Raw genomic sequence first — 27171 nt, forward strand, 5'->3', positions numbered from 1 at the left:
TCACCTCGTGCTTCAGCGTTCGGGCTGCCTTCAGCATCGCTGTCACATCAGGAGTAGATTGTCCCAACCAAGAGCGGGGGCTGCTGGTGCTGCTGGCTGTGTAAACACAGCGGCAGGGCTCCTGCCATGGACAGCCTGATGCCCAGGAGCTCAGCAAGCACTCGGCCTCCACCTCACAAGGCTTGATTCAGCTCAATTCGCCAGCCCTGCTCCATAGAGAGAGCCTAAATGGGCATTTCTTCTGCCTTGGGTACCACAAGGGACATCTTTGCTGATGGCAATGTTGAGAGGAACCCAGAGTGCCTGCTCACAGTTTAAGTCAAACCAGCAGAACCAATACAGGGAGAGAGGTGGGGATGAGAACTTCAAAAAAGGCAAGAAAAAACAACCCTCTTCAGACTTCCACCGTGAACAGTTTGATCTGGGAAGTGAAATGAGAGAGAATATGCCTAGCGCCTTGCAAAGCCATTTGGAGAGCCTCTTTCCTGATGACAAATGCCAGCTGAAAAGAAGAAAGGATCCATTTGATCTTTCTTTTTTAAAGCTACATGAGTGCTTCTAGAAAAGGAAGAGAGGGAGAGACAACCACCTCAGGTTGCATCAATTCCCATCTGACTCCCCAGCCACCCCTTGCTCACTATTCAGTCCTTTTAGTGTGTTCAGCCAAAAGCTGAAACCCTGGAGGACAAGGAATTGTCTCTGTTTAATGTCAGTCATGCAGGGACAAGTAGGGACGAGTACTCTGAAGGGGAACTCTTGCTTACAGCTGGGGCTGATTCCATGGAAAGAATTTTTCACACACAGATGAATTTTGTGCTGTTTGTGCCCTCTTATGGAAGGGAAATCCCGGATTCTTTTCCAAGCTCTGCTACTGAAGCTCTTAGTGGTGCTGAGCAACTTATATACCTTGTCATATCTCAGCTACTTCACGCCACCAGGGCAGAATATTATTCCAGTGAGAATGGGAAGTTACTCTGGGCATTGAGGCTGCACGGAACCAGCAGCAAGCTCCAGCCCAGCGGCGAGGGAGTGTGTATGATCCTTACTCGCTGCCCTTCCCTCCTGAGTCTGAGCTGAAAGATGGGGCATAACCTCTGTCCACCGCAAGGCGAGGTGGCCGTGGCCCTGAGCATTGAGTAGGAGCACAGCTCTCGCAACTACAAGTGTCCAACTCTCCTCAAACGCACCTTGGAGTGACAACACCGACAGGTGCGGCACCGGGCCCTAACTGACCAGAGGGTGCCTGAGGTTTCTACAGAAGCTCCTTGGCCCTGTTTGAAGATCGTATGTGCTGCTGAAAGCAGAAGCACCGCACGCACTTACAGCTTCCATTCATAGGTGTGAGCTGGGGGGTTGGCATCAGATTTGCATATCAGCTTCACATCCTTGCGGTTGAGAAACCAGTTGCCGTCAAAGCCTTCAATGGTGACTTCTGGCTCATCTGCAAGGGGACGAAAAGGATAGAAAAGCAGGATGGAAAAGGAGAGGAAAGAGTTATGGAAAAGCAAGGGGGAGACAATGAAACAGGAAGAGATGAGGGGGCAGGGACGGGAGAATGAGAGACATTGCAAGGTAGAAAAGATGATGGGACAAGGAATGTGAGAGAGGGTGAATGAAGAGGAAGAACAAAAGGACGTGGCAGAGGCACAGGGTAAGAAGGTGTGACAAAGAGAAAGCATATGATTATTCCAAGGGATCACTTCAGTTTTCACTCTCCAGAAAAAGAGAGCAGCTTCCCACTTCAGCCCCTCCACCAGACCATCTTCCCTTTTGTCAGACTTTGTCACCCACCCCTGGGACTGACCATGGGTCTCCAGCCCTGCCCATGCTCACTCACACTGAACGTTGAGGGTCATGCTGTCGGTGAAGCGGTCCAGCTGGTAATTGACCACACACATGAGCTGCTGCCGGTGGGCTTCTCGGCTCGGCACTATGCGGTACCGGCTGATCACTGTGATGGTGCCATTGCTATTCCGGATCTCCTGAAACTCTGCTTCTCCTTTGAGCTTGGTGTCCCAGGTGACAGTGCTGGGGGGCTTCCCATTAGAGGAGGTGCAGGTAGCTACCAAGATCTTTTCTGTCCTGCCAGACTGAGCAATAAGCGGCCGTTTGGTGCCCTCCATCCGATTTGTGGGCTTGGCTGCAAGGAATTGCAAAAAGGAGGAGGAAGAGGAGGAGAAAGATGGTCAGAAAAGGAATGCTACCCTCTCTAATACACCCCAAGAGACATCTAGCACCACTGAGGCTGTGAGAGACTTTGTGCTGAAGCCAGAGCTGCCGCAAATTGCCAGCAACCTACTCTGAGGAAAGAAGAGTGGAGGTGCCCTAGATGCACAGATACACGATGGAAAATCAATCCCTTCCTGCCATGGGTTTTCAGTCCTACGTTAGAATGAGAAGTGAAATTGGAGAGCCAACGAATCATGTGGACCTTGGGTAAGGTCTATTCAGTCACAACCCTGAACTTCATGGACAAGCTCGACTGGTCCTTAGGACCTCTCCGTTGTCTTTTCTCTCTGTTCACTTGACAGCCACCAGCTCAATAAAACTCAGCACTCCCTGAGGGAATAAGCAACTGATATTGCCCCTGCATTAAGAGATAGGGGAACTGAGGCCTGAAAGGAGGAAGAGCTTCTGACATAGCTCAGTGAAAGACCATCATGGGTACAATTTACACCCAACATTCAGCTTTGCCCTGAGTTCCCAGGACACGAGTCTCAAGTTCCTCCATTTCTGTTGAACTGGAGGCAATGGTTTCACGCTACAAAGTTTGTCCAGTATCTTACCCAGCACAGTGAGGTTCAGCTGACTTTCCCGGTTGCCAGTTGGGAAGGTAGCAAACTCACAGATGTAAACTCCCTCATCCTCCAGCTCTAGCCGAGATAGCTGGATGGTTCCATCTTTGAAGGAAGGGTTCCGGAAAGTCACCCGCTCTTTGTAGGGAGACAGGATGGAGACCCCCATGGCAGGGTTGTAGATGGCCACATTCTGCTTGGAGCCATTCGTGGCTTTTTGCCACGTGACCTGTGTGATCTTCACATTCGGGAGCGGATTGGTGAAGCTGCAGTGCAGGACCACGTCGGACCCGATGAACCCCGAGACTGTGTCATTGACTAAGACAGTCTGAGCTTGCAGCCCTGCAATAAAATGGAAGGACGTTAAGAAGTATGTAGTGGACGGGTATGGTTGGACTTGATGATCTCAAAGGTCTTTTCCAACCTAGGGATTCCATGATTCTATTAGACAGAGGAAGGGCAAAAAAAAAATGGTTCTTGGACATCAGGCCCATGAACTCCTTTATTTATTCCATCTGCTTTTTCTTGGCACAGTTGATACACGAACAGTCTATGGCTACAGGCACTCAGCACTTTCTGCAACAACTTGTGTCCACCTGCAGCTTCGTTCCTGCTCATAAACACTTCCCCTCCTACAGCTGGTGTTCACACTTGACTACAACCAGCCCTAGTGCTCTGCAGCCAACCTAGGGCCAAAAGGCACAACAAACTGGATGAACAATACTTTCCTTTCCTTTTGTCTTCACTTTGGATGACAGTTACTGTAAATACACAGACCACGCGTATCTGGAGGCACGAGAAGACCCTGATATTTATCACTAGAGCGTATCCTGACATATGCCAACACACACCCCCAGACAACCACCTAATACTATTGGAAATGCGTCAGTAATTTAACGAGCTGCAAAGACTCAATCCCGATTCCAGAGCAGCAACAGTTCCCGTGGAAGAACAGATTTACAGCAGTGCCCATACACCTTGCACGATCCTCCTGCGTGATCTAGATTGCTTCTGCGGCCTTTTCTAACCCCAGAAGTGGCTGCATTTAGGAACCTTCCATCTTGATTCTACGTAGTAAAGATGAAAGGTGCTTGGGAAAAGTGGTGGCTGGTGTTCACGACTGCTATTCTGTCTCGATTGATTCCTCCCCTAACAGCTGAAGAAAAATATCTCCCACCACACTGACCCTGAAATTCATCTTTGTCTGCCACTGTGTCTTTCTCTAATCTGTATTTTTAGAGATAATGCTCTGGTAATTATACAGCCAGTATTTATATGATAAATACAATAGAGAAGCAAGGTGGCAAGAACAAGAAAAGCGGGTTTTGTTCACTGTTTCTGGCAGAATCTGAAAGCGGATGGATTCTGGGAGCCTGAAAGCAAAGGAAAAAAAGGGGTAATAAAAAAAGAAAGATGTACAAAGAGTGAGAAACTTGAAAGGCTAATGAAAGAGAGAGAGGCTGGGTAAAGGAAATACTGCTCAGCAAGAGAAACAGGCCTGCACCTTCAAATGAGGGGGCAGAGCACTTCCAGAATGTCACCCCTGCCCCACCCTTCCAGGGGACGAACGGGCTCCCCATGCAAGGCGAAATGAATTCCTCAGTCTTAGCCCCCACAGACCCCTGGCAGACGTGCACTGTGACTTTGACACAAGAGCGGTCTTCTCCCTGCAGTTCCACACACACACAAGTGCAAACACACAAAGATCTTCTTGCCTACAAACACCGCCTTGACCATTCTCTCGGCACGCTCCCGCGCTGCCCTCTTGCTCCACACTTGCTGTCCTCAGTCTCATCTCAGTTCCCACATCTCATCTAAGGCTCTTCTTTCTCCCCTGTTTTCCCCTTTGCGCCAAGCCTGTGACCCTGAGGACAAGCCTCAACAATCCAGCCTGGCCAGGAGACGCCATCAGCTGACCACAGTCATCAGCAATTAAGACCGAAACTCGGTCTCTAGAGCTTTGTGTGAACTTGCCCCCCTCCCTGAGTCAAGCGCTGCTTTGCCCCACACCCTAGCATTGCGGCTGAGTGCTGAGGAATGTTTTTCAGCGCTGCTTACAGCCACAGCAAAGCACTGGTGCCCTCATGTGCCTGCATGCATGAAGCCATTGAGTCCTTAGAGGCTGGCAAGGCTGCGCGATCCCCTCCCCAGTGTAGCCCACCTATTTTTGCCATACGTGTCCCTCCAGAAACCAGAAGGAAGTGATGTTCCTGCTCTGATAAAGTCACAGCTGGATGATGTTTCTCCATGCCAACTAGAAGCACCAGCCTACTGGAGAAGGATGTCCAGGCATTGAACACTTACAGAATCATCAAGGTTTGAAAAGACCTCAAAGATCATCAAGTCCAACCCTCAACACAACACCAACATGACACACAAAACGCTTTTCTGACATGAGTCTGCCCTTGTGCCCTGTGGGAGCCCATCACCCACAAGTGCCTCCCTGATGGACGGGAGCAGGGCTGGGTTTGGATAAAACTGTGCCAGGATTTAAGGAAGGAACGGGTGGATGGGGAGGGGGGGAGATGTCTCCAATGTGCTTTGCAGCATATGTTGCTCCTTCTACCGCGGAGGTGAGAGAGCCTCTTGCAGAACTGCCCGCACCTGTGGAGGTGTGCAGCAGCTTTGCCAAGAAGCCTGGCTCTAAAGTCTTTAGAGCCTCGCAAGCGTGTGGGAGCTTGCCGGAGAGCAAAAGCAATCACGTAGCAAAGGCTCTGGGAACAACCTGACGCCCATCTCACGGCTGTAGGTGTGCTCAGCACTCCCTCTTTCTCCCAAGGCTGGAGCAGAGCGGATTCATCAGCACCGGTCCCCACCTCTTTCATGTGGAGCCCATGCCCCCGAGCAGAGCCCGCCTGGGGCTGGGGCGATGGCACAGCTGGCTGTGCTTCCAAACTCCCCGACCCCCCAGCAGCTCCCTTTGAACCAGGCTTTCCACATCCCAATAAAAGAGGCCCTGTTCACGACAGCAGGAAGTCGTGGCCCAGCGCATCCTCGCAGTGCCAGAAAAGCAAGCGATGCGCCGGACCCCAGCAAGGAGAGGACGGAAAGCCACCAGCTTCTCCTTGGAATCACCCAGGCAGCCCGGTGTGTCCCTAGCAAGAAGTATAGATGGGGAGCACGGCACTCAGGAGGCTATGCCATGCTGAAGGCCACCACTGCCCGAGGATGGGAACCTAAGGTGTGCCCCTTGAATATATTGTCAGCCAGCCTGGCAGAGAATGCGATATATATTTCAAGAGATCAATCATAGAATGGTTTGGGTTGGAAGGGAACTTAAAGCCTCTCCAGTTCCACCTCCCCTGCTGTGGGCAGGGACACCTCCCACTGGATCAGGGGCTCCAAGCCCCATCCAACCTGGCCTGGAACCCCTCCAGAGATGGGGCAGCCACCACTGCTCTGGGCAGCCTGTTCAATCAACCTGTTCAAATCTGGGCAATCCGATCCCTCACTTCATCATTACTTAGCCCTTTCTTTATTCCATGATTTCTCTGCAAATTCATGAATGACCCTTCTAAAATTATTGAATCATTGAGGCCGGAAAAGACCTCTACGATCACCCAGTCCAATCGTCAGCCCAATGCCACCATGTCTAGTAAGCCATGTCCCAAAGTGCCACATCTACACTTTTTTTGAACCCCTCCGGGGATGGAGACTCCACCACTCCCCTGGGCAGCCTCTGCCAGGGCTTCACCACTCTTTCAGTAAAAAAATTTTTCCTAATACCCAATCTAAACCTCCCCTGGTGCAACTTGAGGCCATTTCCTCTCACCTTTATTTAATAAAACCCAAGTCACTTCTCTTGACCTGCATGGCAGCAAACAGTTCCATCCTCCCCTTCTACCCTTGCCATGGGATCCATGCATCAGAGCAGACTGTACTTGGACACAAACTGGAGATAAAGCAGGCTCTGACAAACCTGACTCTGAGCCAGACCCCAGGTCTTGCAGAACCCTCCTCTGCCCAGGTATAAGGAGCCAGACTTTCAGCTAAGGAAGAAGCCGGTGCCAGTTTGAGGACTGCTTGCCAACAACACAACGCTGCCAATGCTGGGATTCAGGTCCCTACATGTAGCAGCTTAAGAAAAACACATCCCAAACTTTCTAGAGGCTTCAGGGGAAAAGGGGAAAAAAAACCCAGCAGAACAAAACAAAACAAAACAAACAAAAAATGCCCTAAAAAAACCCAAACACTGTGCGGAAATTGTGTTTCCTTTCCAGGTGACTGAATAACTCATGGCTCTTTTGCAAGACAGGATAAACTCTTTATGTTCCACTCCTCCAAGACTCTCATCAGAGAAATAATACACCCATTGCTCTTCTCCCTGGTGATAGCACCCACCCCTCAACTGAACGATGAAGAAGGGGAACAGGAGATGTAAAAGGGCTGTTGCAAGTTGCTGGATCAGCTTCCCATGCTCCCCATCCTAAATCAGATGCCAGAGGGCAAACTCGCCACTGTCACGCTCTGGGGAGCATTTATTTGCGAGGTGGCTGAGCTGGGATGGCGGGTCTTCCCTCACCCCGTTAGATACTCAATAATTCATCAGGGCAAATGCATAGATAATTGATGGCAATGAGTGTGCAAGGCTGGGAGAGGAGGAGAAAACAAAATCACTAATCAGCCTCTGGAGAGGCTTGAACGCATTAAGCAGGATGTGTGCGTGCACGTGCAGTGCTGGGCTTTGCCTGCCTTTTGCTTTGCTGAATGATGTGTGTGGTCGGGACAGCAGAGAAAAGGCTTGAGCTATACCCTGCCATGTGCAGTTCCTCTGCCAGATCTCCCAGTACCCACCAAACCACTCCGACACCTCCCAAGGGGCAGCCAGCACACGAGGAGGGATCAGCTGTATGGGTTGGAGCTTGCTGAGTTGCATTTTGCTCTTTAAGTTTTTTGGTGTTGTTTTTTGTTGAGGACCAAAAGCAATAAAAATGGCCCAGCTGGGTGCCAAAGACATGTTAATGCCAAGACCTCATTAACAGAACCCTCTGAGATCCTGCTCCTCCACTTTGGCCTCTGAAGTGGTTTATGCTGATGCTTTTCCCCACGATCCCAAACGCAGATTTTTCTGGGTCATGCAAGGCCTTGAGGGCTGTGCAGAACTCACAGTACCCTGAGGCAGAGAGAGGGCTGGGAAGGAAGGTCTGGACTCCCTGGGTGTGAGGGCCACTGGGGACGGAACACACCAAGCAGCAGCTGGTGGTTCTTCAGCCTGCAAAGCCTCTCTCCTAAAAGCTCAAGAGATGATGTTCCATTGAGACTCCCACACTTGCAAATCTGGTTCCTGCTCCCCAAGAAAGCTTTGGAAATGATCTCCAGGCACTAGTGAGCTCTGTCCCAACAGCAAGCTTCCAATCAATGCCTCTTTGTTGAGAACCATGTGAACTCCATGCCACTTTGCACAACCCTACCTCTGCTGAGCCTCTCACCAACTTCTCTCCTTTCTGCTCCCTGATACTCATCTCACCCCAAGGGCACTGAAACAGCCCTTCACAGAAGCATGATGAGCCACCTTTGGTGTGGCAATATCATGGATGATGCAAATGTCAGACGGATCAGTCCTAATAGTCTTTGCATCACTTAGAACTAAACTGAAGGGGATGTGGAGAAGGTCACACTTTACAAAAGGACAAAGCACTGCACCACACTTCAACCTACGGATGATCCTACACAAAGCACCTCACTGGAGACAGCCCCTTGCACTGTACCTTGACTATGGGTAATGCTGTCCTGTACATGGTCTCACATGCCTCACAGACCTTCCAGAACAGATCTCCAAGAACTTTACATGACGGGAAAAATGGGATGGAATAGGAGCTCAAAACTTTCCAGCTGGTGGCACTTTTTCCCCTGGTATCTCTGAATTCATCTTTCACATCTTCCCTATTTTTAAGTGGCAATCAAGGTGTAAAATGCAACCCTTGTGAGGCAGAACACAACCAGCCTCCAGGAGCCCAAAGGGACGCCACAGGTGTGTTAGGCAGGGTGAGAAATGGGAAAGAAGATGTTCCTAAATCACCTTTCAAGTTCAATCCTTGAACTCGGGGTGTTCAAAACCAGGCTGGATGGAGCCTTGGGCAGCCTGATGTAGTGGGATGTGTAACTGCCCATCGGAGGGGGGTTGAAACTGGATGGTCTTTAAGGTCCCTTCCAACCCAAACTATCCTATGATTCTATGATTCTACATCACAGCAGGACAATTTCAGGTGGCAAGAACCAAAGGTCTGAGCTGGCGCTTGGCCAAGACATTGGGGTTAACACTTTGCCTCTTTCCAGAGAGACTTTGTACTGACGGCCAGGCGTTCAAATCAGTACTCTGCTCAGTACCCCTCCAAGAAGAGCACAGCACCTGCCTCACCCCGCTTAGTCAGTGGCTGCGAGCCCGCTGCAACGCAGGAGTGGCCTCCGGTGACTCACCACCACGCACCTCCTGCAGCAGCAGACTTTCACCGGAGGCCTCTCTGTCATGCTCTGATTCAGTTCTGCCCCACTGAAGTGTGGAGCTCGAACACCAAAGGGATTAGAAGAGGAAGACTGAGCTTCCAACACAAGGGGAGGGGGCCTTAAAAAGAAGGCGAGAGAGGAAGAGACGTGGCAAGATTATAGCTGGTTCAGACCCAGGAGCAGCAGACAGCAGAGATGGTACTATCTGTTGACCACTCAATGGCTTGTATTGAGTGAGGTCTCTATCAGCTGTCTGCTGCCATGGGACAGTGGAGATGCCTTTGGGATAAAGCAGGGTTGCCTTCTCTTGCCTATGCAGTATTTCCCCTTCAGAAATCAGAGCACAAAGCAGCCTCAGGATCCACTTGAATGAAAGATCTTTCCCAAAGGGCCTGATCCATTGATGCTCTGCTTGTTCTTCGTTAAGGTTTGGGATGTCTATTCATTGAGCTGCCACTGCAGCTCACACAAAGGCCGTAAACAAGACCAAGCCCATGTTTGTCCTTCATAGAAATAGATCACAGAATCATAAAATCATGGAATGGCTTGGGTTGGAAGGGACCTTAAAGATCATCCATTTCCAACTCCCCTGCCTAGGTTCCAGCACCTCTCACTGGATCAGGGGCTCCAAACCCCATCCAACCTGGCCTGGAACCCCTCCAGGGATGGGGCAGCCACCACTGCTCTGGGCACCCTGGGCCAGGGCCTCCCCACCCTCACAGCAAAACATTTCTCCCTAAAACCTCATCTCACTCTCTCCTCTTTCAGCTGTAAACCATCCCCTCTCGTCCTATCCCTGCCTTCCCTGATCCAGAGCCCCTCTCCAGCTTTCCTGGAGCCCCTTTCGGTGCTGGAAGGCAAAAGGTGAAAGAAAAGCAGATGCCAGAGGAAGATCAGCTACATATCCAACAGAGAGGGAAAAGCAGAGATGAACACCATCCTAGACCACCAGTTCTGGCTGTGCATGCTCCAGCCTTCCAAATGCCCTTAGTTATGGCCAGCCTTCTAGTTCTCTAGGAAAAGGGCTGCAAACCAGATGAGTGGGAAGGAAGTAACCATGCCTGCCTTTGTTTTCAGCTTTCACTTTTCGCTCTACCTTTCCTGGCTTTCACACAGCTGCTTTGCTTCACCCCCCAAGTCAAGGGGAGGGGAACGTGCCCATGGCAAAAGCAGGAGGGCTGGCAGAGCAGGGCTCCAGCTGAAAGAGCTGACACAGCACTGGGAAAGGCCTTCTTGCAATAAAGCCATGAAATCCCATGCTCAGCAACAAAGCACAAAGGCTCCTCAGTCACCGCGGAGCAGCCCGCTCCCGTTGCCCGTCACGCCCCGCAAGCATGTCAGCTAATCCTTCGGCAGGAGCTGCCAGTTCCCACACACCTGAGCTGCAAACCAGACTGCCCCTTGCCTCCACCTGATGTGCACCTGTGCTCAGGACTTGGCCCACTTTCCCATCGATGCAGCCCGTCCCTCCAGGCCTTTCAGACTGGACTTTACTCCAGCTCCTTCCTCAGCTCTTTTCCCACTGGGTGTACTCATACCCGCCAAGTGCTTGGCTTCAGAAGACTCTCATCTCCTTTCCCCTGTGGCCTTGTGCAACTTATTACAGCTAAGTCACATGGAATCATTACAGTTGGAAAAGACCTCAAAGATCATCCAGTCCAACCATGAGACCAACCTCACCGTGCCTACTAAACCGTGGTCCAAAGTGCCACATCTACACTTTTTTTGAACCCCTCCAGAGATGGAGACTCCACCACTGCCCTGGGCAGCCTCTGCCAGGGCTTCACCACTCTTTCAGCAAAGATCTTTTTTTTTCCTGATATCCAATCTAAACCTTCCCTGGTGCAACTTGAAGCCATTTGTCTTGTCCTATCACTTGTCACTTTGGAGAAGAGACCAGCACCCACCTCATTACTTCTTTCAGGGAGCTGCAGGCTGCTACCTGTCTCCACAAGCCTGGAGAGGATTGCCTCTCAACCTGCTCTTGCTCCTTTGATTTGCCTTCCCTCCTTACAAATTTTCCCACCCCTCTTGTATCTCTCCAACTTCATCACCACACCCCAGAGCACTCACTTGCTTCTTCCCATCCCTAGCCACTAGTTCCTCTGGAGGGCACCAGCGAATACATCCAGGATCACAATTCTGCACTAGGAAAAGAAGGCAGGTGGCCAGGCAAAGCCAAGGGTGGACAAAGAACAACAGATCAAGGACCCTTCTCTCAAGAGTCATCTCATTGCCTGCCAGGAAGGAAAAGGCCAGGGTCTTCCTGCTTACCAACCTATAAACACGAGGGAAGCCTGAGAAAGAGGACCACATTCAGAGCCAATGCTTATTTGCTGGTTGGGTGGGGAAGCGAGGGCAGAAAAGAACAGTACAGCAGGAAAATCAAGTGTGGAGGAGGGGAAAGAAGCTGAAGCAGAGAGCAGGGGGAAGTTAATTAAGCTGAGACTGTCCCAAGACCTTATCTTGATGGGCTGAGGCCCCAGATGTACAGGAGTACTTTCTTGCCTTGCCTCTTTCTTGGACTTGTGCATTGCTTTAGATGTTGTTCAAGAAGCCCCAGTCCAGGGCTAAATATTCTCACTATTTGAGCTCTCCAGGTGCTAAGGAGGAGGAATTTAATGAAGAGCTGTGAAGAGGGGATCAAGATAGTAACCCATAGAGTCTCATTTCCGAAATGAAGGAACTTGAGACTGAAGAGATTCAATAAAAACCAAAATAAACTTGGTGGCACAGAAATAGAGACCATCAGATCCTTCCTTCCCTCCCTGGGCTCAGAGCGGGAGCAGGAAACTGGGGAGCTCTCAGGGCTCAGCCAGTGATGATTCACTCGCCTCCACAATGGGAATGCGACAAAGCCGAAACTCTGCTGACTCAGGCGTGACTTCAGCGCCAGGGTTAATAACTGGCAGCCCTCATTTGACTGCCCCCTCATCCTCTCTGCCCTGGCTCAATTTGAGCCTCTTTTATCAGAGGGGTAGATGACAGGTCATGGGAAATTACCAAAGGATACAAACCCTCTGGTCTTCTATCCAAGACATGGTGAAAAATACACTCATGCCAAACCATGCTGGCATTGGCCAGGCCTCCAGTTTTTGTGGAACATACCAGAACTCCTACTTCCCTACAGTTTAAATGCATGTTAACCAGTCACAGCTTTCTGAATGCGGTCTTGCTTTCCTCTTGTCTTTCCTCCCATTATCCCTTTGCTATGTAACGCATGGCTGGTATTTCACCATCTCCTTAAATTAAAGAGAAACCTCTTCTCCTATTGCAAGCGGGGATGCCATGCTCTGCTTTACTATAATTTGTTAAAAGGCAGAAACAAATCTTTTTTGTGACCTGAAAAATGTGATATATGTTCATGACATGTCAGAGTTGACAACTAGGAAAAATCTTTGCAAACAATATGAATGCAAACACGGCACCCAACAGATGCAATGGGCAGATTTCCTTCACCGTCTGCTGCCTGTGATGTCCTTCATCATGTCTTTTATCTTGCCATAGAGATATGGCTGCAGGAAAGTAGAAGAGACTCATACCTCCCATCTTTGGGCTCATACAATCATTGAAAGGGGGCCTAAAGGAAAGCCGGGGAGAAGCTCTTTATCAGAGAGTGAAGGGACAGGATGAGGGGGAAGGTTTTTCAGCTGAAAGAGGGGAGATTGAGAGGAGATCTTAGGAAGAACTGTTTTGCTGTGAGGGTAGGAAGGCCCTGGCCCAGGGTGCCCAGAGCAGTGGTGGCTGCCCCATCCCTGGAGGGGTTCCAGGCCAGGTTGGATGAGGCTTGGAGCCCCTGATCCAGTGGGAGGTGTCCCTGCCCATGGCAGGGGTAGGACTGGATGGGCTTTGAGGTCCTTTCCAACCCCAAACGTTCTATGATAGAATCATTAAGGCTGGAAAAGACCTCTAAAATCACCCAGTCCAACCGTCAGCCCAACACCACCGTGCCTGCTAAGCCATGTCCGAAAGGGATCGGTTGAAGCTGAAATGGGTTGTTGCAGGATTCCTGCTCGTGAACCACAGGCTGTAAAGAACAGTGTGTACATATAAACGAAACCTCAGCGCCCTGCCTGGTTCCCAGCCTGCTGCTGCTCAGCTTCCTTAAGTCTCTGCGCAGGGAACTCATTTCACAAATTTCACCTCTTCTTGGATTTATGATCTCAACGGCGCAGAGTGACAGACACCACAGCTTCAGTCCTACCTGGGCCCCAGCTGTACAGGTAAGTCTGCATATCTATGGAAGGCTGCTTCAAAAACCTTTTCAAACAGTAACTAATTAATCCTCCAACACCTAAGAGAGAGGAAAGTATTATTACCCCTGCTTTCAGGGATGGGGAAATCAGAGGTGCTGAATGACAAAGAGATGTGCCCAAGGCCACCCAGGCAATCACCGGCAATCTCACTTTAAAGCTTTGGTTTAGATGTAGAGATCTGCATATTATGGGGACAATTCTCACCCAAGGAAGCAGGTATGGAGGCATTTGTGGTGAGGACTTGCAGCCCCACCCACCACTCAATGCAAATGGAAAAGGTCACCCTCATTTTTATAGCTGAGGAAACCGAGGCATAGGGAGATGAAGTGGAAAACTTTTTCTGTTGGCAGAGCCTGGAAACAAACCTAAGCCTTATCCACATCCACAGCAAGACTACAGGTGCCCAAAATGTGTCTCGTGTTTTTCTGGACAGTGAACAAACTGGCTGCAACCAAATCTATGACATGTGTTAAGAACATGCCAGAAATTATGAGAGATGTTGAGGTTGATGGTGAATGTCCCACTCAATCTCTGAGCAAAGCAAGCTCCACAATTCCAATTCCCACTGTCCTAGAATCATAGAATGGTTTGGGTCAGAAAGGACCTCAAAGCCCATCCAGTTCCACCCCCTGCCATGGGCAGGGACACCTCCCACTGGATCAGGGGCTCCAAGACCCATCCAACCTGGCCTGGAACATCTCCATGGATGGAGCAGCCATGGCTTTTCTGAGCAACCCACGCCAGCGCTTCCCCACCTTCACAGGAAAATATTTCTTCCTAAAAATCTCATCTCAATCTCCCCCTTTTCAATTGAAAACCACTCCCCCTCATCCTATCCCTGCACTCCTTGATCAAGAGCCCCTCCCCAGCTTTCCTGTCCTGAAGAGCTGACGCTCACTTCAGGTTGGCCTCACTTCTCTTGCCTGCCACATCACTGGCTGCTGTGATCCTTCCAGCTCAGGTTTAGACCTGGCACAGCTCAGCAGCAATGCCACCTCAGTGAGGAGAGAGACCCGAATGGGGCAGATTTGGGTGTATGGGGAGCCCTTTGCCTCCAGACCTCCCAGAAGCTGGTGGTGAGGTTGAGTGGAGGGCAGGGAGATCAACCCCATGCTGGATGGAGATGCAGCTCTCATATCTATTAAGCTCACAGCCTCCATCCAGACTGTCTGGGAATGACTGCTGAGCCTCAAAAACGGCCGCACAGGTGGGGGCTTAGAGGAGCCTGCTGAGCTTGTAAGGCTCAGGACTGTAAACAAGGCACAAGACCACCCATCAAAGGCAGCCTGGCCCCCATCAGGAGCATCTGAGGGGGAGGAAGGCACGAAGTGAGGGTCAGAGCCCAGTGACGAGCCCTCCCACAGCGGGTCCTGCTCCCTGCCTCATCTGTCTTTGCTTTTCTGAGGATGGTACGGGAGATCAACATGGTTATATCCACTCTTATCTGCCCCGAACGGTGAGGGCAGTCAGCGAGGGCTCACAGCTCTGTAAGGACAGTGTTTAGTCCAGAGCAGAGAGCAAGGCAGGAGGAGCAGGAGCTCACAGGGACTGCTACAGAGAGGAATTTACAGAATAGGGACCACAACCTATTTCCCTTTGGACACCCTTCAATGGGAGCAAGATTGGCTCTTTCTGCTGGGGCAAACAGGGGGAACTGGGAACTTAGACTTAGGAGTTTTATGTATTTAGTGATGAATTGGGGAGGCAAGCAAACTTCCATGAAGAGAAACTACAGCTTATCTGTGCCTTATCATTCCCTCCTCAGACAAGGCAGCTTTGTGTTGCTGGTAGCCCCAAAGAGAAGCTGGGTTGTGATATAATATTACGGGGAATTCAATGACAAATTTTACTCGGGAGGTGGAATGACACACTGTGCTGAGTGACTCACGGGGACTTCCATGCCCAAAGATGTCCCTTCACACACATCCTGGGAAGCATTTCAGCTGTGTAACACCCAGTGTTTGATGGATGCATCAGCAAGCATCTACCCTGGATTGCTGCTGGTTGGGCTGGGTTTGAGGGCTTCTCTCAGCATGTTTCCCTTTTTTCCCCATTCTGGAAATGCCTAAGCAGGAAGGCTGTCAAACAGCATATCAACTGTGATAGGAGCTGCAGATAGCTACATGGCTTGAATCTCTATGGCAGGCATGCATCACATATTTGCTCTAAACCTAAGTGTTCCCGAAGTCTAGATCGAGGAAAGACAAGACAGAACCAAAAAGCAATCAGTTCCCTATAAAGATCTATTACCAGTTGACAGGATGCAGTAAGCCGAGTCTCAACATTCCATCTCCAGCCTCATGCTGGAGAAACTAGACACAGACACCAAGGGTGAAATAGTTCAGTTTGCCTTATTTGACACATTTAACTCACATTCATAGCTGTACCACTAACCTTAGCTGAAACTGCATCAGTACTGGGGCCCCTGTTTCCTTCTTGGAATCACAGAATCAAGGAATAGTTTGAGTCAGAAGAGACCTTAAAGTCCATCCAGTTCCAACCCCCTGCCATGGGCAGGGACACCTCCCACTGGATCAGGGGCTCCGAGCCCCATCCAACCTGGCCTGGAACCCCTCCAGGGATGGGGCAGCCACCACTGCTCTGGGCACCCTGGGCCAGGGCCTCCCCACGCTCACAGCAAAACAGTTCTGCCTAAGATCTCATCTCAACCTCCCCTCTTTCAGCTTAAAAATCATCCTCTCCCTGCCCTCCCTGATCAAGAGCCCTTCCCCAGCTTTCCTGGAGCCCCTTTCAGTGCTGGAAGCTACTTTCAGGTCTCCCTGGAGCCTTCTCTTCTCCAGGCTGAACAACCTCAACTCTCTCAGCCTGGCTTCATATGGGAAGTTCTCCAGCCCTTGTGGCCTCCTCTGAACTCACCCTACCATATCCACACCCCTCCTGTGCTGAGGACTCTGGGTGCAGGGCTCCAGGCGGGGTGTCAATAGAGCAGAGAGGCAGAATCCCTCACCCTGCTGGTCCCACTGCCTTGGATGCAGCCCACGACACGGGTGGTTTCTGGGCTGCGAGCTCACATTGCTGACTTACGTTGAGCTGCTCATCCTGCAAAACCCTCATGTCCTTCTCTTCAGGGCTGCTCTCTCCATTAATGATCCTTTCACAGGATTCTTCTAGCAATAAGCTGGCTGTGTGGACAGGAACAGCAGGCTGCTCAGCGGGGCACATGTATTTTCCTCCGTGCCACTGGGAAGAGCTCAAGTGAGTCATCCTGGTCTTCAAAGACCAGTAGGTCAGCTGCTCTTTTGGGACCTCAGTGTGCTTTGTCCTAGCAGAAACTAGGGAGGGACAAAGTTGCCACAAAAATGGAAAGCATGTGAAAAAATACCCCTAAAGCTAGTGGAAAGTTTTCCAACATGGCATGTTTTTATGATGGAAAGTGCCATTTAGTCCAAGCCAAAACCATCCACTGGAACGTGCTGATTTTGACAAAATTTAATTGAAAAAAAAAATGAAGTCTTTTGATAGGGTTGAAATGGTCTGTGCTAATCTTGGAAATGAATGTTTCCTCTTTTTTTGTGGTTTGAGTTTTTCCCATTTAAAAAAAAAAAGGGTTTCCTCATTTTAGGACTTATTAAATTTATTACAAAACAACTCCTTTTGGACTCTCACTTCTTTTAAACACTCCAGGGTTGAAACACCGACCAGAACTGCAACCAGAATGAAATGCTTTGGTTATCATGCAATGGGACATTTTGGATTAAACCAGGCCAAAGTTTTCTTTTGAAATAGCATTTCTGTGGAAATTTTCATATGCCAGTTTGCTTCAAAGCAGAAGGAAAACTCATTCAGAAACGCCCAACACCCCGACTTGCAAGGCCATTCAACATTTTAGTCATCTCCAAAGCTGACCTTTCCAACAGCTCTCACACCAAAGAGAAAGCACCTCCATCCTGCCTGGGAATCACAGGATCACAGAACAGTTTGGGTTGGAAGAGACCTTAAAGATCAACCAGTTCCAACCTCCTGCCACGGGCAGGGACACCTCCCACTGGATCAGGGGCTCCAAGCCCCATCCAACCTGGCCTGGAACCCCTCCAGGGATGGGACAGCCACCACTGCTCTGGGCACCCTGGGCCAGGGCCTCCCCACTCTCACAACAGAACAATTCTCCCCACAACCTTCTCCTATTCAGGCTCTCTCAGCCTATCCTCGTATACGAGGTGCTCCAGCCTTGGATCATTTCTGTGGCCTCCTCTGGACTCATTCCAACAGATCCATATCCTTTCTGTGCTGAGGACTCCAGAACTGCCTGCACCTTCATTTTTCACAGCCCACTCTGAGCTCCAGTCCATCTGGATTCATCTTGCATGAGCCTCATCCCACCCCATCCCTAGATTAGGAGCTTTCTGGGGCCTCTGGCCAAACTGCACAGCTCTGAGATGGGATGGGATCTCTTCAGCGCTTCTCCCTTTGGACTCTGTGTCTCTTCCTCCTTCCCGACAGACGGATTTGCTCCCACCCTCCACCTGCCTGGCGTGCCCACCTCCTCCTCTGTCTGCTGTTTGTGTCTTCCCACTTGCTAACAACTACATGGGAGGCTATTTAAGAGAACTCATGTTCTTTTCAGACTAGGGTGAAAAAAACAGGGAGAAATAACACAAACCAGACTATTACATTTTTTAACAGACACGACAATATGGACAAAGTTCCTGCAGAACGCTGTACATTTTTAAAGGCAAACTTTACCCCAAAAATGTCAGCCAGCTCCCCTGTTGAGAGGTAAAATGAAGAAAAGAAAGGGTTCTTCAAGCTTCCAGCAAAACTTTTTCCCCTTGGAAAGCTGCAAACAACTGGGCAAAATCTCTCAGCACCTGGTGGCACAGTCAGGAGGCCGAGGGCTTGGCTGCTGCACGCAGCAGCTGCTCTTCGACATGCTGCAGAGCGCCTCTCGCTCGCCAACGATGAGCTCCTGCAGAGCGGTGCCCCAATGCCAGCCAGCATTCTAGCTCCCCAACATTCCTTGAGATGGTATCCTGCTGCTTCACACCACAGCAGCTCTCCCCTGAGGGCTGGAGAATCATCAGATGGTTTTGGGTTGGAAGGGATCTTAAAGATCACCCAATTCCAACCCCTCTGCCATGGGCAGGGACACTTCCCACTGGACCAGGGTGCTCAAAGCATCAGCGAGGATGTGAGGATGGATGCTCCGCAATGCCGTGGCACAGCACAGCCGGTGCTCCTGCAGAAGCAGGTCCATCCTCTACCAGGGAAGCACCCAAGGATGGGGAAAATGGCTCTGGAGCCAAAACACTGGAGGCAGAAACAGGGAGATTTAGGTCAGATGGGGTGGACTTCCTTGACCTACCATGTCAGGCCCCACAACAGCTGAGGACCACCACACAAGTGAGAGAGCAAGGGAAGCAAGAGCTATGCAGGATGAATCCCTTGACAACACCTCCCCTGGGGTCCTGATGCCCCACAGAGGAGCAGAACAAGCCCAGCCAGGGCTCTCCTTGGTGCCTCACCACCTCTGGGCATGGCTGCTGGACTTCAATTACAACCAACCTGCACAGCAGCTCAAGTCTCACTTTTTGCCACCCTTGCTCTACAGCAGCCACTGCCTGAGCTCACAGCTGTTAAGAAACTTCTTTACTTGTTGCTTAGGTACCAAGGTGACAGTTATAACACAGCTGGATACTTGACGACCTAGGAAGATGGATGGAAGGATATAAATAGCTAACAGAAACAGAAAAGAGGACAAAAAGTCTCATCTCCAATTTTATAAAAAAAATGACCAGAATAGCAGTGGAGAAAGACTTCCAGAAATAACCAGATGGGTATGGAACGAATGCAAATGGAGGCGATATTAAAAAAGAAACCAGGGAAAAGAGATGAAAGGGAGCTTCTTAATTTGTCTGAACTGTAATTCTCCCATCATGGAAAAAGAGTTAATGTCAGCTAGATGCCACCAACCGTCACTGTTGGCAAGGGACCCAGCGTGGGGAGTGATGGGGTAGGCAGTGGAAAAGAAAGATAAGTATATAGATAAATGGCATTAACTCCTATCACTGTGGGGTTAGAGAGTTCAAAGGGTCAACCTTCAGCTAAGGGTAGACGTCTTGAGGGCTATGCCTGGCAACAGAGGCTTGAAACTCTGCGAGGAAGCAAAAGTGAGTAGAAATGGGCACCAGTTTTAAGGCATGTGGTCGTCTAGTAGGAACACAGAGCAAAGCAGGACATGTTTTCCTGGCACAGCACAGTGTCACACAGGAACAGATTAAATTGCTCATTAAAAGGAAGCTCAAGCACTGGAAAATGGTAAAGCCTCTCTGGTAAAAGACTCTACGTGTGCTAAGCAGCCTGGCTGACCTGAGCAAGGGGAATACCACTGCAAGGCACAGACCGGTGCCTTGCCAGTAAACCCACAAGCTGGTTGAAATCAAAGAATCATTCATTAAACCAAAAGCTAAGTTTCTTCCTAGTTCTGGAAGGACATCACACTCGAGAATCTCCTGTTTCTGCACCAAATCTGTGGCAGGCATAGGGAAAAGGTCTTGAACCCTCAACAGATCAATAGCGTGGTGAGCAGATTGGTTCACAGTGTCCCATGCAAGAACATGAAGGTGCCCAGACCCAGCAAAACACCTGGACAGTGAGACCAAGGAAGCAAAGCACAAGAGGATGAGAATGATGTGCCCCAAAGGGAGATGAAGAGACTTCATTTAGGGGAGAGACACACCTTGCTGAGCAAAGATCCCATCAGAAACAAATAACACCCCTGACATGGAAAATAACTACCTCTTTGCAGGGCTGAAGGCAGCCTGAAAGGAGAGGCCAACCCTATCCTCAAGTCTGTTTTCAACCCTGTGGGCTATCCAAGCTCCACAAGCACTAAGAAAAGGACTGGGTTTTTTTTGCTGTGGATCTCCTCAAGCAAAGAGCTCAGACGGGGAAGCAACAGGAAGCCCAAGAGGAAGAGGAAGTTTACAGTTGTCCTCACAAAAGTGAATGTGTCCTTTTCTCTCCAAGCTTCCATATCCCTTAGGAGAGCATAACAGCTTATACAAGTCTGCACAGGACCCGCTGGGAGTTGGAACCTCAGGCCTGACAGCTCACTGGCACGGTGTGAATCTAAAGTAATTGCGTTGTTTGCTCTGGGAATACTCCAGATACCCTTGGCATAACTGAGAAAGAGACTCCAAATTCTCCCAGTGCAGGATCTACAAATCCTCTGCTCTTTCCCCTCCCTAAGATTAGGTTTTTTTCACTCCCCTCTTCCCTTCTGTTGCCTTGATCCCAGGAAAAGGTATTTTGAGTTTCAGCCTCCGCTCTCTCCCAGTGTAATGCAATCCTTGTATCCTTCAAACACGCCTTGCGGTTCAGGGGTTCTCTGGTGCAGACAGTGAGGTAAGGGTCCCTTGGGCATAAAGACAAGCGATCTGCAGGCAGCTGTTTGGGCTGCAGGGTTAAGCCGTTTTAATTACCTGGAAGCAGAGCGCCAGCCAACGCATGGTCAATGTGTAAAGCAAGCCCTGCTGTCCCAGTGGGGCTGGGATGTCTCAGGAAAGCTGCCTGCTGATCTTCTGCTAGATTAAATTCTTCTGTGTGAGCTGGCCTGCAGTTTTATGGCAATGGGGACAACTTCTTTCCTCCACCCCAGAGTCTGCTGTTTGGTTTGGGGCAATGCCCGGGATCCCAGAGCAGTGCAACAGCAAAATCTCCCATCTGGATTACAACCCCTCCTGCAAAATCCCAGGCAACGTGACTTTAGCAGGGTTTGAAGTTGTTGATTTGCCATTCCTATCGTTGCAGAGAGGCAGATCCCAAGTTCTCAGCAATCAGTGTGTCCCATCCCCAGAAACAGCTGCTGCTGAGCCAGACGCAATGGACTTGGGGTTTAGCACAGCAACCCCATAAAACTGATACTCAGTTAAGAGAATGGGATTTCTTTCTCTCCAAAGAAAGGACAAATTACTCAGGAAAAAAGGAAGAAATAAAAAAAGATGCATCCAGAACTTCCCAACCTGTTCTCTATTTGTTGTCTTCTTGACGCTCAAAGGATTCTCATCGCCTTTCTGCCTCCTGGCTGCCTCTGCAGCCTCAGTTCAGGTTGGCACCCGCTCTGGAAGTTTTTTACCAGCTGTTCTCGTACACACTGTGCTCCAGTAACCTGGTGCCAGGCCAAACAGCCTCACCGTGGCTCAGCGTAGGACTGAACCAGAATCAGGGACTGAGCTGCGCAAGGGAACGTTCTCTGTCAGGATTCTATCACACCCACTCGGCAGACTGCTTGCACCCCTGGGCTCTATCTGCCTCTCTGAGTCCATCTGTCCCCAACCTACCTAGTCCTACCCAACTCCCAACAGTTCCCCACAGCTTCTGGTCCTCTCCTATCCCTGCCATCTTCCTCACATGCCCAGAGTACATCCCTGTGAACGAAAATGGTGTTTGGGTGTGTTTGTATGTGGGCAGAGAAGGGTAGGAACAGATCTTTCCCAAGAGACTAAGATGGGAGACAGTGCTGAACAGGAGCTCTTCCCAATGGCCATTTCCCGCCAGCTGAGTCACCCTGGCCCTGTGTGAAGTCACCTGAGGCTACGGCAGCGTTCCCCATCAGGAGCTAAAATCGCCCGTACATGGCTCGTTGATTGGCAAGCTGTAGTGTGCCCCCATCAAAACTCCTGCAAATGCCTCTCTCCCGTCTCTGCTTTGCCCCTGCCTCCTTCCCAAGCACTCTGCAGGGCAGTTCAGCTTTGCCACTCCAGGGAATCCAGTGATGTTTCGCAGTGTAAAGCTCTTCACTCCTGGCTGGCAATGGCTTTGCCGCACAGACCCCATGTGGAGCTGCTCTGCTGAGAGGAGCGTGCCTTTGTGGCCCCCTGCTCTTCTCTCCACGCTCACAACTAAACTCATAGAATAGAACCAAAGAATCATAGCATGGCTTGTGTCAGAAGGGACCTTAAAACCCATCCAGTTCCAAAACCCTACCACAGCAGGGACACCTCCCACTGGATCAGGGGCTCCAAGCCCCATCCAACCTGGCCTGGAACCCCTCCAGGGATGGGGCAGCCACCACTGCTCTGGGCAACCTGGGCCAGTGTCTTCCCACCCTCAATGTGAAGAATTTCTTCCTAGTGTCCAGTCTCAGTCTTCCCCCCTCCAATTTAAAGCCATCTCCCCTCATCCTATCGCTACATGCCAAGTCACAGCTCGGTCCCACGGGACTCGGGGTCTCCAATATGCTCCTGCTTCCCTTGCCCTGCCATGTGGGAAGCCGCACCCTGACCTCTTCGAGCTTGGACTTGCTTTTGCAAATTCGCCTGGTTATGGGTAGGACATGCCAGGGCCTGCCGCCTCCTCCCCGTCCCTTTGAACACAGACACGTAGGCTGCGAAGCACGCTGAACGCAGCTGCACACCGCAGGATCCAGCCCTCAGACTTTCGTGTGGAAAAACCACAAATCCATGAGTCACCTGGATCCAGCAGAGGCAGGACTTGCAAACGCTCCTAATTCCCTCTCCTTTCTCAGTGGGACAGATGTGCTCCTGAGGTATCAGAGCTCCCTCATCTCACCCTGATAAATGGAATGGGTTGGGTTGGAAGGGACCTTAGAGTCTATCCAGTCTTACCCCCTGCCATGGGCAGGGACACCTCCCACTGGATCAGGGGCTCCGAGCCCCATCCAACCTGGCCTGGAACCCCTCCAGGGATGGGGCAGCCACCACTGCTCTGGGCACCCTGGGCCAGGGCCTCCCCACCCTCACAGGGAAACATTTCTTCCTAAAATCTCATTTCAATCTCCCCTCTTTCAGCTGAAAACCATTCCCCTTGTTCCGTCCCTGCACTCCCTGACTAAGAGCCCCTCCCCAGCTTTCCTGGAGCCCCTTTCAGTACTGGAAGGCTAATAGATGGCAGAAGTTCCTGGTGTCCCTGCTATGAGGGAGGAGAAGGAGCCAACAGACAGGGCATCAGAGCAGATAAGTGGAGCAGATGGCTCTCTGCAGAGCAACCTGTAAGTCACTTCAGCCTCAACCCTGCAGCAAAGGAGCCTGCCTTGGCTGAAGGATTCTCCATGCTCAGCACCAACCTTTTCACCTTTCTCAGAGTTCTCCCGTCCCCCTCATCTCCATTATCCCATTCAGGCACCCTCCTCCTTCCTCCAGCTCCAGTGCCTCTCCAAGGGTAAGGGATGAGGGTGAATTGAGTGTGGGAAGCTTTCTGCCCAGCACTGGAGCTGCCATCTGATAAGTGGGACATAGAGCAGGGTGCACATGGAAGGACAACCTGGGGAAAAGGAAACACATGGACGCACTCTGCCTTTCATGGCTTGGCACAAATGTACCCCAACTTCCGCAGCCTGGCTAGAAATCCCCCAACAAAGGCCATTTTCTCAGCCAGAGAGACAATAGTGATCTAACACAAACAACCCAGCACGGTTAGCACGTGGGTAATTCGCCTGCCCCCACTGCTGCCTCTCTTCCCCCTCAGTGGAGCCGAGGCCAGCACGACACAATGTGTAATTAGGTTAATGAGCTAAGCACAGATTTTAATTGGGATTCCCTGATTTACTGGTCTATCTCCTCCTTTTGTTTTACTGTGGGTGAAGGTTCCTAAAAGCTGCCCTTGCTAAAGGCTCTGATATCAGAAAGGTCTTACGGATCTTTAATTGTATTTAATCATCAAGGTAATTAATGATCCTTGAGCAAAATGGAGATTGCATCTAGAGTAGTTCCAGTCTTGCCCTTCAGCATCTGTTGTGTCTGGGCAGAAGCATCCTGTAGACACGTAGGAAGGGGGTTGACACAGAGAAAGAACAAAGGGAGAGTAGAGAAAGGAGAGGGATGGAAGAGTAATGGTTGGGGAAAAACACATTTAAAATGGAGAAGGAGCTGAAGAGAAGAGAAGGAAGTGGCAAAAGGGAGACAATGCTATTCCTTCTGATCAGATGTGAGTACTGCCCTTCTCATGGCTGATTCATGTGATGGAGGGAAACCACGTCCCTCAGCCACATGGTCAAGGTGCCCCAGGATGCTCCCCTGCCCTTCTTGTGAGCTCTTCATCAAATGCTCACCCTGAGGTTGCACAGAGCTCTGGGCGCATACAGATACAAGGCAAGGCGGAGGCTGGCTTCCACCACCGGAGCCCAGACCCCAGACCCCAGCAGCAGAGATCCAGCCGTGTGTGGGCCCTGGAAGCTCAGAGAACCCTCCTGGACTCACAGGGCCCTGCATGAGCTACCAAGGGTGGGATGCCACTGGGGCAGCACCCCTCAGCAGGGCAGGGAACTACAAGCCATTGAATTCCACAGCCTGAGGGATTAGCTTATGGAATCAGAGAATCATTAAGTTTGAAAAAGACTTCTAAGATCACCAAGTCCAACCGTTAACTCAACCCCACCGTGCCTACTAAACTATATCACAAAGTGCCACGTCTACACATTTTTTGAACACCTCCAGAGATGGAGACTCCACCGCTATCTTGGGCAGCCTCTGCCAATGCTTCACCTCTCTTTCAGTAAAGAAATTTTTTCTAATATCCAATCTGAACCTCCTCTGGCACAACTTGAGGCCATTTCCTCTTGTCCTATCACTTGTTACCTGAGAGAAGCGACCAGCATCTACCACACCACAACCTCTTTTCAGGGAGCTGCAGAGAGCGATGAGGTCTCCCCTCAATCTCCCCTTCTCCAGGCTAAACAGCACCAGTTCCTGCAGCCCCTCCTCATAAGACCCATCACCAGCTTCGTTGCCCCTCTCTGGACACTCTCCATTCCCTCAACATCTTTCCTTAACTGGGGGATGGCTGGTCTTCCCTACACCTCCAAACTGTTCAGCCTCAACAGTGCTCAGACTCCAGCAAGTTTATTCCCATAAGACAGAATCACCTGTCTCTGCTGTTCCCCTTTTTCCTTCTTTGCTCCCCTCTGGCACCGTTTCACACCCATTTTTGCAGAAAGACATTTCCAGTGTTCAAAACCCTGAGAGGGAACCAGGGAGAGGGGGAGCAATGGGCAGCAGCAAGTTACAACACATTCCCTCTCCCAGGCCACAACCGTGCAACTCCCATCCCAGCTGAAGCCTCCAGCCAACCTCTCCATTTCTCCCAAAGCACAAACAAAGCCCGTCCAACCAGAAACTGGGCTGCCTGCTCCAACTTGCCCCAGAAATGCAGCTTTAGCTAGAAATAAGGAGAGCAGAAGGGCCATGGACTCAGTCCCTGTCGCTTGGGACCTCTGATAGGTCCCAAGAGCCATCACAAACACAAGGATGTGCTAAGCAGGGAGAGGTGTGCGTGTCAGGATGTGCTGGCTTGTTGAGGAATGTACTCTGGCTCCCAGCCCCAATGACAAGGGATGGTTTAGTGCAGAAAACCCATTTCCCCCACCTCCTCCAGCCTCAGCAAGGGTGGGCAAGGCTAAATGCAGCTACGCAAGAATTGAGGACAGATGCAAATATTGCACATGAACCAGGGGAAAGATAAGTGGAGACGAAGGGTGGGGTGATATGCGGGACTGCATGAGTCCTCTGTAAAGGAAAAATCCAGCTGTCACAGCAGGATCTACCAAAAACGGTTTCCTCTCTCATTCCTATTCTAGTGGGCTCTCCACGGTTGAGCGAAAGTGAAAGGTCCTGGAGTGGTGCTGGAATGAGCCTGCTTTTATACTGTCATTGTAAATTAGCCCTAGCGTGGCTTCAGATGGGACCCAGATAAGCTCTGTGAGTTGTGACTTGCAGAGAGAAACTGTTGGATCAGGCTTGCATGTCAAACTGGGCATAAACTGGGTTCACAGCCTTCCTCAAGCTTGGAGCAGCCTGAAGTCGAGGTTAAGGGCTGGGGAGCAGAATTCCCCTCCAAATACTGAAAGCTCAGTTTCTCCTGGAAACCTTGGGTTCTGTTACCATTAGAGAAGGACAGTGCAGATTCCAGTCCTGACTGGGAATCTGCCCCTTCCCACTCTGGAACAAGCCTCCTCACCGGGCAGGTTTTAGCTTGCTTGGGCCGTCAGCTTGGCGGCTCTCATTCCTAGTGGTTTTTTTTTTTTTCTCCTTTATTGCCTCCCTATCTGCCCCAGGGCTTGAGAAAAGGCTGTCTCCTTCTTTATAGCGTTAACAAACATGCTAATTTTCCCCACTTGGAATATTTCATACACAGGCCCTTTGCTCCCACGCTCACTCTTGAATCGCCTTCTCCGTCCCACGCTGGGCTATGGCCATCCCGGCAGCTTGTCAGGCGTGCGCGGTTCAGGTGCTGGCAGGCACAGGTGGGCAGGTAGTGTGCCCGTTCCCTTTGCTTTACCCTTCCAACCATAACGCAACTGAGCAAACAGGAACACTAGATGTGAGATAGGGCGAGAGGCAGAGCGCCAGGAGCTGCCTAGGAAGGGGTGTCGCCCACAAACACGGGACAAGGAGCAAGCCAGCACAGGGAACAGGAGGGGAAGAAGTCACAGGCTGGCTTGTGTTTGTCCACAGCCTTGAGAAGCAGAAGGAGAGGGCTGGAAAACTGGGGAAGCAATCTGGCTTCAGCAGGACCATGACACTAGGGTTGGTCGTGCTCGCACAGAAAGTCCCCTCCGTGCAGGCAGAGCAGGGTCCCCATCTCCTCACCAAGGCTGAGCTCCACAGACCCTGATCCTGGGAACGGCTAAGCTGATTGCAGCAGCGATGAAGATCTGGATCAATCCTCTCCTCCCTCTCAGCACACAAGATCAAGCTGCC

At 50.7% G+C, this 27171-nt stretch overlaps 1 protein-coding gene across 5 annotated transcripts in view; it reads right to left on the reverse strand.

Annotated features, from left to right (window-relative positions):
* Window positions 1-27171, reverse strand: part of NECTIN1 (nectin cell adhesion molecule 1) — a 112536-nt gene that overhangs the window by 56458 nt on the left and 28907 nt on the right. For all 5 annotated transcript variants that reach the window (XR_008453395.1, XM_054086877.1, XM_054086878.1 and 2 more), the window contains exons 2-4: window positions 2787-3137; window positions 1838-2140; window positions 1324-1441 (exon numbers count right to left, since the gene is read on the reverse strand). Coding sequence is in view for 4 of the 5 variants with exons in the window: in XM_054086877.1 (XP_053942852.1) it covers window positions 1324-1441; window positions 1838-2140; window positions 2787-3137 (772 nt within the window). In the remaining variant the exon portion in view is untranslated. The remainder of the gene's footprint in view (window positions 1-1323; window positions 1442-1837; window positions 2141-2786; window positions 3138-27171) is intronic.

Source organism: Cuculus canorus, chromosome 23 (assembly GCF_017976375.1).
Source record: "Cuculus canorus isolate bCucCan1 chromosome 23, bCucCan1.pri, whole genome shotgun sequence".
Lineage (NCBI taxonomy): Eukaryota > Metazoa > Chordata > Aves > Cuculiformes > Cuculidae > Cuculus > Cuculus canorus.